General features: G+C 33.4%; 1 protein-coding gene across 1 annotated transcript in view; it reads left to right on the top strand.

The window, feature by feature from the left end:
* The window catches only part of LOC143248159 (allatostatin-A receptor-like), a 73,273-nt gene that overhangs the window by 45,624 nt on the left and 10,894 nt on the right, over window positions 1-16,755 (top strand). Inside the window, exon 4 of the mRNA XM_076496591.1 lies at window positions 10,372-10,495. Coding sequence (XP_076352706.1) covers window positions 10,372-10,495 — 124 coding nt within the window. The remainder of the gene's footprint in view (window positions 1-10,371; window positions 10,496-16,755) is intronic.

Raw genomic sequence — 16,755 nt, 5'->3', positions numbered from 1 at the left:
TACTACTGTTACTTTTTTGTTGTTGTTAAATAATAACTTGTGCTTCCTGTATTTTTTCGATTAAAAGTAAGAATATCCTGAAGATAACAGTGTCAAAAAACATAACTGAGGTCTTCTCGACAGTATCAGTTGTTGTTGTTTTTTTCAGACACAGCTTGTATTGATTAGTATTCGGAGAAAAGGTCAAAAGTGTCACTAAATGCTATAACATCAAGTTCTCTTTATTTTTAGTTTGTTTGGCGGAGTTAAATGTTTGAGAATAACCAAGTGTAATACGATTTTTACCATAGAACTTGCATCTGCTATTTTCATTTTGAACAAGGGCGTCGTTTGTTTGTTTCTTTTAAAGCGACTAAGTGTAAAAAAAATGTCACAGCTGTGCTCACCACAGATGTCAAACCTCGGTTTTTAATATCGTAAGTCTTTAAGCTTTCCACTGAGTCACTAAAGGGGATAAACAAAGAAGTTATGTGTTAAGTTATAAGGTCACACACTATGTTAAGATTTTAGAAATTCAGTTCATGAAAACCACTGAGAGTAATATTTATTGAATAATATGAAAATAGTTGGAAATAGTACTAAATTATAGTAATAATATAATAGTTAAATAAATAAACAAAATGATCTTTAAATTCATTACTAAAACTTACTGACAGACAGATTGATAACGAAAGTCATGAGAAATACCATGAAATTACTCAAGAAGTAAAAACTAAGTAATTTAAATAACTAATGTATTCGTTACTAATGGTAATGTTCAGTTGGGGCCCTTTGTTTACTTTAAAGCAAAGCCACGTTGAACAATTTGCTGTGTTCACCGAAGGGTATCAAACTCCAGCACTTTAGCGTTGTTAAGCCCATAAACGTATTGCTGTCCCACTAGGGAACTACTTATTATTTACATTAGTATTCAGTGATGACGACAAGTAATTTGGTTTGAGTTAGTTGATTTTTCAAGGCTTAGTGTGAATTACTTGAAATACACATGTTCAAGTTACCCAAAATATATCTTCTAGTCTTAGAAAACACTCAAACAAGATAATTCTCTTTAATAAGTAATATATTTTCCGACATTCATTGGTACAGAGTAATTATTACGATTACATCAGTTTCAACGCTACAGAACAATCTAAGTATCTATTAAGTACAACTGATAATGAAAAAGGGCTATATAAGTATATAAGGTAAATCAGAGTGTTTGCTGAAGGAACAATGTCTAAAATTTAAAGCTCGATTTATACCAACTCAAAATCAATAGGTTTCTCAAGCTAGTGTGGTAGCCAGGGGTGAAGTTCTGCTGGCACTCACTTTCCAAGGTAGTACTAGTGCTGGGACTTATTTGAGCTGCTTCATTGTCTTTCATGTTTGAACTTTTTTTTTCTTTTTCAAAAAACAAACATGCCACTTCACCCAACTGAGTATGTTTTATTTTCGAGAATTTCATCCCTTGTAGTAGCTTTATCAAAAAAAAATGAAGGCACTAGATTATAAAGGCTGGAACCTGAAACGTACCTGAGCGAGTTAAAACGGAAGTCTCATCTGAATAGAAATAAGATCATTACGCCAACTGAAAATATCAAATAATCAGCTTAGACCGGAAAGATGGAGAGACATTTTAAAGTAAGCAAGTAAGTTGCAATGAAAGATAACGAAAAGCTTTTTCAAGATTAAATTTACACTACCAGTTGGAGAGGTTTAACAGTGCATCAAATAGATTGGAATATCTTGAAAACTATGCAGTTTCTGAGATAATCTTATAACTCAGTTTTTTCAATTTTCCAGTTTAGTTAGTAACGATATAAAACACAACTGATACTAATAAAATTTCCGATTCACTGAAAAAACAAAAAAAATCCGGGAAACATACAAGAGTCAAAACAATGCATAATTGTAACTGAATGAATAAATAATTATGAATACAATACACTACTACATAAAATACGAAAGAAAAGTAAAATACCTATACAATGCACTAATTCTTGCTTTAAATGGGCCGGTAGGCCTTGTTTTAACGTTGTAATAATAGTGAAACTGTCCTGTATTACTTATTACAACTTAGTCAAGTTGTTCAATTTTTGTTTGACTCCCTCAGTTTCCATATAAGCTTATAGAATCTTAATAATATTCGTTTGAGACCTCATGGTTGTTATGGTTCCATCAATCTTTTATTTTTCTGCCGGTTATCGTTTCACCACACTTGCTGCATGCTTTGTATAACTGTCTTACTAAAAAACAAATCTCTCTAAACAACAGGTCTTTTGGTAGACGGAAAGCCTCGTCTTTAGTGATCCCACAGCTTCACATTAACTAAATGTTCAGTTGTTTGTGGTAATGTTTTCCTCTCTACCATTGAACAAATCATTGTTGAGTGCTGTTAAACAATTTCATAATCTATTGTTGACTGTTGTCAAACAATTTCCTAAATTACTGCTGACTGCTGTCAAACAATTTCAAAAAATATATAACAAATTACAACATTTTCGGGAGGGTGGGCACTTTCTCTGTCCACCCCCTGTATATTTGTATCAATACTTTTTTCTACTAAAGTTTCGGGAACAATTACCTTGAAAAGTAATTCTTTGTCAGAATTTAGTTTTGTATAAATGGATTTTAACGGATCCCACTAGAGCGAGTAAATAAAATATAAATTATCATTATAAAATTAAAACGAATGAAAATTATAGGAAAGATAGTGAGTGCACTCGATTTATATATTCTGTTTAATTCTCTCTATGCACGTTCACATTATTTTAGAAAGCGTGATACGAAAATGGAAAGTTAAAAATTACACGTAATCGACAATACAAAAGTCAATACTAACCATAAAAAATATAAACTTCAAAGTAATACCTAAATATACCTTTTAGCCTATGACTTATTGAGCACTGTTATTTAAAAGTACTTATGCCTCAATAACAGTTAGGTTGTTTATGAGTTGGAAACCCCCAGAATCCGGGTTTCGATACCTGTGGTGGTCAGAACACAGATGACTTTGTGCTTAACTTCAAAATAATAAAATTGAGTTGCAAACATTTGTAGACTGTCTACTAAGTCGAGGAAAACGTTTCAGACCGTTAGCGCATGATTTCTTCAGGTCAAACTTCGTGAGATGTGAAGGTGTAATATATAAGGTTGAGAAAGGTAGTTAAATAGCGTTGGATCTCCAAAAATGTGGAATGATCATATAAAGCAACAACTGATTGAAACTTTGAAGAAAGCGACCGTATACGAGAACTCCGGTGAAAGTTCATATTATATCACTAAGGTTACGTTACTGTACTTAAATGCATGAACTATTTTTATTTTGGTGGGTGGGATATTATTATCTGTAATATTAAGAGGATGATAAAGCATATTTGACATAAGTGTTATATATATTTTGATCGCGTTTCAGAAATGTTTAGATGAAAAAAGAGCTTTTTTATTTCCTTATTTTTTCAGTGTTGTCGAAAGTCAAGAACTTAATTATAATTTCAGCTTATGATGTGAGTGCCGTTGTAGTTATGTTCAGCTAAAGCTGGCTTGTCGAATACAGTGGTCTGGAGTCACGATGAAGTTATTTTACATTTTGAGATATTTTTGTTCAATTTTATTTATTTTTTTATTTTTGTTGTATATTACTTTATAGAAATTAGGCTTAGTTTGTTTGTTGATAAGCCCAAAACTGCACAATGCAAGTATTTTGTATGTTACAGTCACCTAATTATTTCTGTAAGTTACTTTTTCTTACTTTCGTAAGTGTATGAGTGTTATACCGGAATCAAAATAAACGTGGATGTTAAATAATTGTTTTTCATATCTTCTCAGTTAGGTCCGGCATGGCCAAGCGTGTTAAGGCGTGCGACTCGCAATTTGAGTGTTGCGGATTCTCATCCCCGTCGCGCTAAACATGCTCGCCCTTTCAGCCGTGGAGGTATTATAATGTGACAGTCAATCCCACTATTCGTTGGTAAAAGAGTAGCCCAAGAGTTGGCGGTGGGTGGTGATGACTAGCTGCCTTCCCTCTAGTCTTACACTGCTAAATTAGGGACGGCTAGCACAGATAGCCCTCGAGTAGCTTTGTGCGAAATTCAAAACAAACAAAACAAAATCTCAGTTTCTAGCTTAATCTAAAATAAACGACAGGACAACAGTTAAAGCCTGACGTACAAAAATTTTAAGATATGTATAATGAAACGCAAAAAATAATTTACAAACAGTCTTAACTTCTCTTTTTTCCTGTTATGTATTTATTTATTTTTTTTGGTAGAATTTAATATGGATAGCTCGGTTTGGTTTGTTTTAAATTTCGCACAAAGTTACACGAGGGCATTCTGCGCCAGCCGTCCCTAATTTATCACTGTAAGGCTAGAGAGAAGGCAGCTAGCCACCGCCAACTTTTGGGCTACTCTTTTATCAACGAATAGTGGGATTGACCTACGTTATAACGCACCCACGGCTGAAAGGGCGAGCATGTTTGGTGTGACTCTTAGATTACGAGTCGAGTGTCTTATCTACCTGGCCGTGCCAGGGGATGGTTTGGAGGAAGGCAGTTAAAAATGGGAAGAAAGAAAATTTGATTAAAGATTTCACGTTAGAAATATATGAGTGATTATACAGAGTGTTCGGAAAGTAACTGTGCAGTTTTGTAATCATATTTTATTCAGTCTATTTCTAGCCAGCAATTGATAGCGGTGTTAGAAACAAAATAAGAAGGATCTAGGCCTGTATTGATGCCAACGGGGGTCACTCTCAACATTGTTTATAATTGTCATTCATATTTACCTCCTGTTTTCTATATTGAAACATGTCTGTTAATAATTATGTAAGTGCACAGTGACTTTTCGAACACCCTGTAAGTCCAGTCAATAATTGAACAAAGTCGTTCATTTCAGCTTTAACAATCGAGTTGTGTTTTCTGTTGTTTTGTTGTTGCAACTAAGAAACTGTCTTAGAAATGTGCCCAAAATAATGGCTTGTCACACTATGTGGGAAATGTAAACCATTATAAGCACTTTTATTTATTTACCTTAAGCACAAAGCTCTGGGATGAGCTATCTGTGCTCTACCCACCACGAGTATCGCAACCCAGTTTTTACCGGTGTGAGTCAGCAAACATACCGCTATGCCACTGAAGATGAATGCGATTTCTAAGCAAGAGGGAAAATTTATTATTGGTGAAACATACTATATGCTTCACTAGAAAATTACTCTGTCATAATCTGTCGTAACATGTATGTTTCACTACCAATAAAACTTTTCCTTATGCTTTTTAAATCGTTTCATGCCTTCCTATTATTATAAAGCAAGTGTAGAACATTAACATCAAAGTTATGAATCATTTGATGATACCTTAAACCAAAAAAAAGTTTAAAGACAAAAAGTGGCCACTGTGTTCTGGATACATTTAATCTAAACTGTTATTTGAATTAAGATTGTATGGATGTATGTGTATCTGATTATGTGTATCAGGTGGACCGATTTTCAAACCTGGCAAATATTGTTGTAGTGTCGTCTTTCGGATCTGACTCACTGTGTTAACCTAAGGGACCCACTATGTCTTGCCTGTGCCTGTGTGTTGAAAAGGTGCGTCAGTTAGTACTATATTTAAAGTAGCATACATTTTCATTGACAATAATGGATCACTTTTCACTGACTCTAGAAAGGATACATACTTTTTCTTAAAAACATTCATATAATATTGAATTAAAAACGAGCAAAAGGTAATAATTTTGAAAAAGTGAATTAACAATAAAATTACATAACTTAAAAACTAGTCTAAAATGAAGACAGACTGTTCATTGAACGCATTGAATAATACGCATGAGTGACTTTATGCACAAGCTAAATAAGTGCTCCGTTTTGACTATCCATACTGATTAACAATTTTTTTCTTCGATCTATCTCTGATATTTTTATGTATACAAATAGGAAAAAGCATGTGACTGTTTACTGGTATAGATGACGTAATCAACTTTGACGTCACGAATACTTTCGTAAATGAACACGAACTAACTGCTAATGAAAGATCCTAGAATGTTACCCTACACCACAATGACATGTTTACATAAAGAAATATATTATTATCACAGCACTGTTTAGTTTAATCTCAAATTTCTAGGATGAAAACCCATTACTAGCTTGGGTCTAATTACTCCAAAGTAGAGATAATTTTAATCTTCGTCTTTGGTACTAACCTTTCACGTGTGTGTCAATTATTTTCAAGAAGAAATAAAACTAGTAGTGACAACATGGTGCAAAATCAACTGAATAATATATTCTAATTAAACAATGTATTCTAATGTTATTGCTTAACTCGACCCTACTGCTGTTTCTTGCTATTAGTGGAATTCCAAAAAAAATCAAAAACTAAATTAAACGGTAAAACACATAACATTCATAGCGTCTTTCTTGAATAATCTATACTTTACAATAATTCATAGCGAAAATGTTTTATATCTTTAAAATTATACTTAATTTTTCGCTAGACAATACTATCACCAATATTAAAATCAATTGAAAATACTTGTTCGAAACTCAATAAAGTTAGTTAGATTTTTTTTCCGTTGGACTGAATTTAAGAAAGATAACAAAATTACACTAAACATTACGAGAAAGAAACATATTACGCTAAAATTATGTGAAAAAAAATCTAAATGACAGTAATTTTTACAAAATAAAAATAATTTTAAAACACAAAATATTATTGATTCATGTTGTACATACAGCAATATTATAACATATACAGATTCCACAAACTTTTACTGAAGTCTTTTCTGTTAAAATTCAATATTTTTGTTCTTCTCATATTTCTGTGCCTTTGAAAATTTATTGTAAAAAAACATACATCTCAAAAGAAGATGACTAAAAATTAACAATGCTGGTTTCAGTGTTTTATAATAAATCCCATTTCGTTTTATTTGTTTCCAAAATCAAGTTATTGGAAAGAAGCTGTATCTGAAATACTACATATAAAGAATAAGAGAAGATAAAAAATAAAATAGCTACTAGATTACGTCATATTAGCAGATTTAAAGTATGAACAGAATTTGAATTACCAACTTACAACATACAGATTTAGAGTATAAATAGAATCTGAACTACCAGCTTTGAACATACAGGTTTAGAGTATGATCAGAATCTGTATTACCAGCTTTGAACACAGAATTTATATTACCAACTTAAACATACAGGTTTAGAGGATAGTCAGAATCTGTACGCCATCTTGTATTCATTCAGCATCGAGGAGAATTTGTTTGTATTTGAGGGCTATCTACGCTAACCGTTCCTAATTTAGCAGTGTAAGACTAGAGGGAAGGTAACTAGTCTTCGCCACCCACTGCTAACTCTTGGGGTACTCTTTTACCAACGAATAGTGAAATTGACTGTCACATTATAATGCCCCCACAGCTAAAAGGGTGAGCATATTTGGTGCGACGGAGATTCGAACGCATGATCCTCAGATTATGAGTCGAACGCCTTAACCCACCTGGCCATGCCGGGCCTTTATTTAATTATTTGTAGTTTTAAAATTATTCTTGGAACGTTTGCTTTGAAAAGTTATTTTAAAAAATATGATGAATTAAAGATAAAAACAACGACTTGTCAACGACTATGATGAACGAATCAAAAATAAAAAGTACAATCAGTGACGTGCACGGTGGGATCAAGCCCCTCCATTACTATCTTTATGCCTAAAAAAAAAGCCCTTTTCTAAGTCATAAACAGTTATCAATCACTACTAAAAGATACGCCTGACTTCATACCTTGCTAACCGCGTGTTATTAAGGTAAAAGATTGAGCTAGAAGCTGGATGGCGAACAAGGATTTGTAGGTCTTTAGCGGAAAACCATTAATTACGTGTTAATAAGTAGAACGCACCATCTAGTTTTATATTTTAACTGTGTTTATGATACCCTTTGAATAGGTATAATAAAAAAGATCTGCTTGTTTTTTTTTTGAGTTTTTTACAATATGTGTAAGAGAGGCGACCCACAATTTTCCCAATCTCCTCAGGGCCCAGCATAGCCAGGTGTTAAGGCACCCGAATCGTAATCCGAGGGTCGCGGGTCACACCAAACATGCTCACCCCTTCAGCCGTGGGGACGTTATAATGTTACGATCAATTCCATTATTCGTTGGTAAAAGAGTAGCCCAAAAGTTGGCGGTGAGTGGTGATGACTAGCTGCATTCCCTCTAGCGTTACACCTCTAAACTGGGGACAGCTAGCGCAGATAGCCCTCATGTAGCTCTGCACGAAATTTAGAAAAACAAACCAAACCCAGTCTCCTCTAACCCATTCCTAAAAATAGGCTTGCCTTACATCTTTAAAAGGACAAGTACTCATTGACAAAAGGGGCAGCACTTATATATAATGCATCCTAGAGACAAAGATGTTTCTTGTGACGGTCAGCTATTATTCCAATCTTTTAAACGATGACGATGAATATTTTTTTATATAATCTTCTTTTCGAATGGTATTAATTCGTAAGTACTATCGCTCAATTTATGGCATACATATTTGGATAACTTATTGTGACAAAACGCCATGACAATCGAATCAAAAGAATTGAAAGCGATGCAAAGACATGTGCATTCTACCTAACGTCGCATATGCCTGGCTTTAAGCCTTAATTTGAGGATATCTGCCTAAATAGAAATTCTATGAATTTAAATCAGCTCATGTTACGACTTGAAAATCCCACTTACACTGAACGTGGGATGAAAATCTATACCATCTATATCTGTTTATACATGCAGTAATCGCATGGAAATAACATAACAACAATACATTAAAGGTATTTCCGAAGCAGGTGAAACCACAGCACAACCAGGATCTCAAGGTAAAACACACACAAAGTCTGCAATGTTTTATATATCTCCAGGCTAGATCGTGTGTTTTGTTTGGTGTATATAAACTGAGTAACCTATGATCTCGCAGCTACGAATTGCTTAATTATTAATGAACATACTTGAGTATATAATCCATTCTTCTGTTCTAAGTTACTGCCGGAAAAAAAATCTTACGACCGTGGGTCACATCGTCACTAATGTTATAATGAGAAATATCTTATCAGTCATATTGGACTATCATCTTGATATTGAGCTATAACTTTCATGGCATAAATTAGATCTTGAACCTTTAAGTTATATCATTTAACTCCGCATCAGTACTGCTATTTGGTTAAAGTAACTAGTAACTAACTGGTTCACTACTCTGGTCAGTAATTCTAACTTAAAGATAGATACGTTTTAATTCTAAGGGGATTTGATACCAAAGTCAGTTAATTAGTATAACCCAAGTCGTGTCTGCCTGTTTGTCTAACGTAAGCACAAACGTTTCTCTTTCGCTTGCGGTAAATCTCTTATATTTTTAGATACTTAGGTCTACCTAAATAAAGTTTGCTCGTCATTCCAAATGAAAAAACAGTCATATAACTAGCGCAGTGCCTACAGTGTGCTGTATGAAAAAAATTACGTATATTAGCAAAAATTATTATTACAACACTACTCGTATTTTTAAAAGTTTCGAATTTTATATATGATAATTTCCATCATGCGTCATATATGGGTACTCGAGTGCTGTATTGTGTGCGTGGTGTGCGGTTGATGAATGTGTGTTATATGTGTTGCGTATTGTCTGTATGTGTGTTTGTGTATGAGTTGAAAAACTTTCATTAACATCTCACATAATTTATTGTGTAGTAGAAAATTACTATTTAAAATAAAAAATACAATATTTTTACTTTGTTAAAAAATTCGGAGTTTTTTATTTTATTTTTGACAAGTCTACTGCTACTGTGTGTCGTCTTTTACAGAGAATATTTGTTATTGTCATTGTGTGTCGTCTTTTACAGAGGATCTTTGTTATTGTCATTGTGTGTCGTCTTTTACAGAGGATTTTTGTTATTGTTATTGTGTGTCGTCTTTTACAGAGTATCTTTGATGTTATTATAGGGTTGCAAAAAGTATGGTTTTTAAGAACTTGCTGTTTTTACTATGTTTCTTTTAAGTACTTATTGTTTTTACCATGTTTATCTGTGAAAAGTCTGTTTGACTTTAAACAATATTTTCTATATGGTATTGAAGAAAATATTAAGTTATTATGGTAGAATCCCGTAGTGTTCTTCCATGCAACAAGGAATGTTGAGTATGAATATCTAGTTTAAAAATGTAATAATGTTATGTTTGACTTAAATCAAGGTATCTTATGTTTTTACACATTGGTAGCTGTTATAGTACATCAAATGATTTTTGAAATGATTTTTGCCAGGAAATTTCTACACGTCTTGTAATTTAATTTAAAAGTATAAGTCTTTATGATATTTTGTTCAAACCTAATGGTTTCAAGTTTTTCTTTTTTCTATAATCTGTTTCTTTCGTCTTTTACAGATTTGTTGTTATCGTATTTCCAATAAAGTCCCGCTCTCTTTGCACCATGGGGAATTGCAAGCAGTTGATGGTTGTGGTGTGGATTTTTTCGTTATTGCTTTCTCTTCCAGTAATTGCTAGTAAGGTAATTTGAACGAAGCTGAATTCGTTTATCTTTTTCTTTCTTTTTTTCACTTAGATTATAGGCCTCAGAGATATTTATACATCTTTGCTGGGCACATTTTTAGAGCCCTCACATAAAACTAAAATGGACCTACTTTTTTGCGATAATAGCCTAAACTGAGCCTGGCATCGACTCTACTAACTGTCAGAAGTTGGCTTGTCCGAGTGTACTACACTCACGTAGGAATGTGGTTGTCATAGGACTACGGTGACGAAGGTTCATGTTCACCTCAAACATTTTTAATCAGATTATAATTCGGTGATTGTTCTGATGAAAACATGTGGCCGATCTCGCTGTAATACTCTTTGTTTCACCTTTGAAGAATTCCTTTTCATCAAAATGGAAATGCGCCACTATGGCCTGTATATCATCCACAACAGTGTTCTGATATTTGACCTCGTGAAAAATTAAACAACAGGACACTTTTCGTGAGAACGTGTCACATACCATTACACCACCTCCTGCAGCTTTTTATTTATTTTTGGACCACACTATACATTTCCAGTAATTCATTGCCCACTGATTATGTCCTAACAATCCCTGATCCCGTGTTTTACTGCCTACATCCAAGATAAAATTCGTATTTCTTAGTAGAAAAGGTTCAAGTATTAACAACTGTTAAAGGAATCGGTCCACTGATACACAGCATTTATAAAACACTGACTGTTGGTGGCTATAGTGTTTTTTATTAACAATCATATCTTATTTCCGTTACCACTGTTTACTGAGTGTGATAACATAAGTCTTTGAATTTGAATAGCAGTCAAGGAAATGGGCTTTGCTAAGGGCACTCTTGCTAGACGAGCACCCGCTGTAAACTTAATTTAAAAGTCGGACATATTTGTATCCTCATTTTTGGTCTTGCAGAATGTCCATCATGTGCTTTATTCTCCATGTTGCACGTTTAACCTGTTTTGAAAATGCAACTAAATGGAGTGTAATGGTGTAGAAGGGTGTTGTAAAGTGGTGGGATACTTGGCTTGACATGTAATGGTGTAGAAGGGTGTTGTAAAGTGGTGGGATACTTGGATTGACATGTAATGGTGTAGAAGGGTGTTGTAAAGTGGTGGGATACTTGGCTTGACATGCATGTTTTACAAGGAGAGATTACCTGGCCTGAAAATATGAGCTGCTGACCCGTGGATACTGACATGTAAAGAAGTAAAGTACTTGATTGACATGTAATCTAGAAGGGGTTGAATGTGGGATACTTGGGCATGCCAAGGAGAGAAAATTGTTATAAGTAATATAATTTACAGTTCCAGAAAATTGTTATAATAATATAATTTACAGTATGTCAAGTAAAAGTGAGAGGTGCTGTAACAGCCCCCAGGGCTACCGTTTCTGACGTCTCTGATCGGGTTAATAAAATAGTCAGGTGTTATATGATGAACAGTAGTTTCGTGTCGTATCTGTATCACCTGGACACATGTTTTGCAACTCTATAAAAATAATCCAAAATGAAATCCGAAATTACAATACAGATCCTTCTAAAGTTAAGAAAGGTATTAAAAACATATTCTAATTTGTACTGAACATCATCCTAACATTTGGGTTCATTCGCCCCTTTTCTTTCTTCACGAATGTTAGTAATATATGCTTATATATGAATAAGGTTAATTGTACTTTATATAAGCTACAGATGTAAGTTATGAGCTTACAGAGTTCACCCTGAATTCCCAGCCACTCGACTATGTAACGTTACCATGGCAGGAATGAAAGATATTCACATACAGTTAAACAATATAAGTTGAAAGCACACATTATACTAAAGAAGGGAATCTCCAATATTCTCTACGGAAACAAAAAACTCTGTAAGTTGTTTTTGTTTAATAACTACAACCAAATTTCATTCGACGAAGTTGGGAATATCTCCTACTGACGTTAATAATATAGAAACCAGAGTCTGACGTTCAAGCTGGGAATATCTCCTATTGACGTTAATAATATAGAAACCAGAGTTTGACGTTCAAGCTGGAAATATCTCCTACCTATTACAATTAATAATATAAAACTAGAGTTTGACATTGAAGCTGGAAATATCTCCTATTGACGTTAATAATATAGAAACCAGAGTTTGAGAGTTTGACGTTCAAGCTGTGAATATCTCCTATTGACGTTAATAATATAGAAACCAGAGTGACTGACGTTGACGAAGCTGGAAATATCTCCTATTGACGTTAATAATATAGAAACCAGAGTTTGACGAGCTGGAAATATCTCCTATTGACGTTAATAATATAGAAACCGTTTTTCAAGCTGGGAATATCTCCTATTGACGTTAATAATATAGAAACCAGAGTTTGACGTTCAAGCTGGGAATATCTCCTATTGACGTTAATAATATAGAAACCAGAGTTTGACGTTCAAGCTGGGAATATCTCCTATTGACGTTAATAATATAGAAACCAGAGTCTGACGTTGAAGCTGGAAATATCTCCTATTGACGTTAATAATATAGAAACCAGAGTTTGACGTTCAAGCTGGAAATGTCTCCTACCTATTACAATTAATAATATAAAACTAGAATTTGACATTGAAGCTGAGAATATCTCATATTACCGTTAACTGTATAGAAACTAGAGTTTGACGTTGACTAGGGTTCTCTAGTCAAAACTTCACAAGCATCCAGTTAATTCTCAAAGTGGCCCTGCATGAGCAGGTGGTAAGGCACTCGACTCGAGTAGCTCAAGAGTTTGCGGTAGGTGGTTATAACTAGCGGCCTTCCCTCTAGTATTACACTGTTAAATTAGAGACAGCTAGCGCAGATAGCCCTCGTGTAGCTTTGCGCGAAATTCAAACCAAACCAACCCAATTCTCAAAGTCGAAGACTGTTTTCATGGAAATCAAATGACAGAAGAAACCGTTCACACAGTTCCATTTGAACACAACTATCAAGACTTCTCATACAGTTTTAATGGACGTCTGTACCTCTGACTTTCTTAAACGTGGTCATGAAAGTGGACATCCATATAAAAAAAAATTATAAAAATATATGGCCTAGGGATGGTCCTGCCATTCTTAGCATAATATCTTAAAATTAAACTACTGTAGCGTAATACCAGAATCATTATCAATAATTATCAAAATGAGCAAGATTTACAAGCATCTTTGTTTGTTTGAAGTTAAGCATAAAGCTAAAGAATGGGCTATTTGTGCTCTGCCCATCACGAGTATTGAAATCCGGCTTCTATAATTGTAAGTCAGTTGTGCCACTGCGGCGCTCCTATGGTATTAAAGAACTTGGAAAATCATTGTCATATAATACAATTAACCTCGGTGTTTTAATATTGTATTTAAGGTAAACTGTTAAAATACATAAAAACCCAGAACCTCTTTTAAACTTATTCTTATTATGGTAAATTTACTTCATACTAGATTCTGTATATGGTCTGTTTAAACATGTTATTTAAACTTTCTACAGTATACTTTTTACAGAACAAATTTTTATATCTATATATTAATGTATATTTTAACAGAGTTCGTGATCACTTCAATATTTTGTTTAAAGATTCAGTCATAAAAAGAAACGTAATAACATAATAATTTTCCAGAATTTTTTTCACTTACTGAGAAAGGTTTTGCAACTTTTGTTATTCTACATACATGAAAAAAAAAATATTACTGTTATGTTAAGAAACTACTAACCATTTTAAAATTTTTAGGACAGTATTTGGTTTGATTTGAATTTAGCGATAAGCTATTCGAGGGCTAACCCTAATTTCGGGGTTTAAGACCAGAGGGAAGGCAACTAGTCATCACCACCCACCGACAAATCTTAGGCTACTCTTGTACCAACGAATAGTGAGATTGAACGTAATATTATAACGCCCCCACGGCTAAGTGTGGGGGCATGTTTGGTGTGACGAAAATTCGAACTCACGACCCTCATATTACGAGTCAAGTACCTTGACTACTTGGCCATGCCGGACCTAGGACAGTAAAATGACTTAAATCAAACATAACTCATTTCGACTGTTGACAATATATTCGAATGAAAACAATTCACTTTCTAAGTTATGCATACCAGAAGTCAATAAAAGTAAAAGGACATTTATATCTTTCCAACTTACCTTTTTAACTCAATGTTTTATTACACCTCCAAGTAGACATTCACACTATTAATTCTGAGACATGAGACATGAGGTTGATTCGCAATTTTGTTTTTCCTTTATAATGAGTATCTTAAAAATCAACTTTCCTACTAAACTGTTCATCGTTCTTAATATATTAATAGTTCCTTTCATAAAAAATGGTAAAAGCAAAGCTTCGGATAAGAAATTGGTTTTATTTCCAATATGTCGTTTCTAAGACTTTTTTTTCAGGAGCATCGATACTACAACAGTAAACAACTCAAGAAAACAAAACAACTTATCTTAGTCTAAAAATAGAACTATGCTGAGACAACAGTTGTGAAGACAGCTAACTCTGAGGGCGCTTTTTATTGCGTCCATTATCTACTGAGACAACATTAATTAAAAGCGTGTTGTTATTTCTTCGATATAAGATGAACAAAATAAAAACTACAGACACTAATCAAGTAGACTTTAGAAAGATAACAAGTTATTAAACTTTCTAAAGAAACGAATAATGAAATAAATTTTAAATTAGTAAAAAGTTGAAAGGTTATTAAATATAGTAAAAATTAAAAACACCTTAACCAAATATTTTTGCCCTGTTAACCGTAGGGGCGTTATATTGTGTGATCAAATCCAGTATTCATTGGTAAATATTAACCCAAACGTTTGTGGTAAGTTCCTTCAGAGCTACATATTCTATCCCTAAATGGATACTCTGACAATTACCGACTTGCTATTTTAAGTATCTTAACCAACATAAACAGATATCAAGTATCTTAACCAACATAAACAGATATCAAGTATCTTATCCAACAGAAACGGATATCAAACACAACTTCATTATCCTCTACATCAGCCCAAAGTTTTATGCCATATTCTAACATATGTTATGCAATCGAAGGTAAAATTCCACTTGTTGAAAAAAAAACAGGGTGAAGTTACTAAAAACAGATGTTGGTAAAAACTGCTTTTAATAACCAATAAACCTGTCCAGAGCATATCGTGGATGGCATGTATGTAAAACCAGTTCGTGGATAATGATTTGTCAAATGAAACACGTGAATAACCCTTTGACTTGTCTCGATTGTGGGATTCTTTACGTGTTGAAACAAGCAATCATGTAAGAGGCAAGATTTATGAATAACTGGGACAAAAACAAACGTTTAGTAGGGCATAAGTTTCAATTCCCAAACATTAACATAACAGTCCACGAAAATAGTGATTTTCACAGCTACCATATTGTGTAGACGTTTCTCTTTTTACCAGAAACAAAGAAACCCCTTGTACCTAGTAAACAAACAAGAGAAATGTTTTTTGAAAACTGTTTAACACACTACTATTAGTTATTAAAATATAGATACCGGATCCCTGTTGACAAGTAGGTTTTTGTTTGTGTGTTGTTATTATTTGTTGTTTTTTTTTTGGGGAGGGGAGTGAAAATAACAAATCAAACATTACTTATGATAATATTTGAAATAGGAAAAAATATATTAAATAGACGTAGAAGATAATAATGCCGTTGCCTGGTTACATTAGTCATATGTCTATTCGAAATGCAACCAGAAGAAACTTAAAACTAATTATACTGTGATAATCTTTGGATAAATAAAAAACCAACAGATTACTGAGGAATCTGACATAAATAAAGCATCAAAATGTATTTCTTTTTTTTTTACTTGAACAATATTCGTTAATGTCTTCATTTATGTGTTACTTATTTATTTATAAATTTACTCAACCAATAGATAAAGTTCTAAACTTATATATATATATATATTAAACAATCAGTATAATATTTTGAACAATGGGTTCTTTATTAATAATGATGTAAGAACAATCCTCCCTGGACAACCTCCCATCTGGTTTTCTTTCAGAAAGACACATGTGGTCTGTGAGTTATCTCCTTTGTTCGTCTTTTTATTTGTTAATATTTTTTGTGGGGACGTTTCTGAAGATAAAGGTGAGAAATATAACTAATAATATCCAACAGTCTAAGACTTTTTGTTGTTGTTTGTTTCTTTGTCTTTCTGTTTGTCATTTTCATAAATGTGTTTCAGTCGAATCTGTGAAGTTCTTTAACTAAACTGCAGTAGCGATTTCCTGTGGTTCGAGAGTTGAAGATTTTTTTAACCGTATTTCTTA

This window comes from Tachypleus tridentatus, chromosome 4, assembly GCF_004210375.1.
Source record: "Tachypleus tridentatus isolate NWPU-2018 chromosome 4, ASM421037v1, whole genome shotgun sequence".
NCBI lineage: Eukaryota > Metazoa > Arthropoda > Merostomata > Xiphosura > Limulidae > Tachypleus > Tachypleus tridentatus.
Note: the sequence above shows the minus strand (reverse complement) of the source record. Positions and strands in the feature narration are given on the sequence as shown.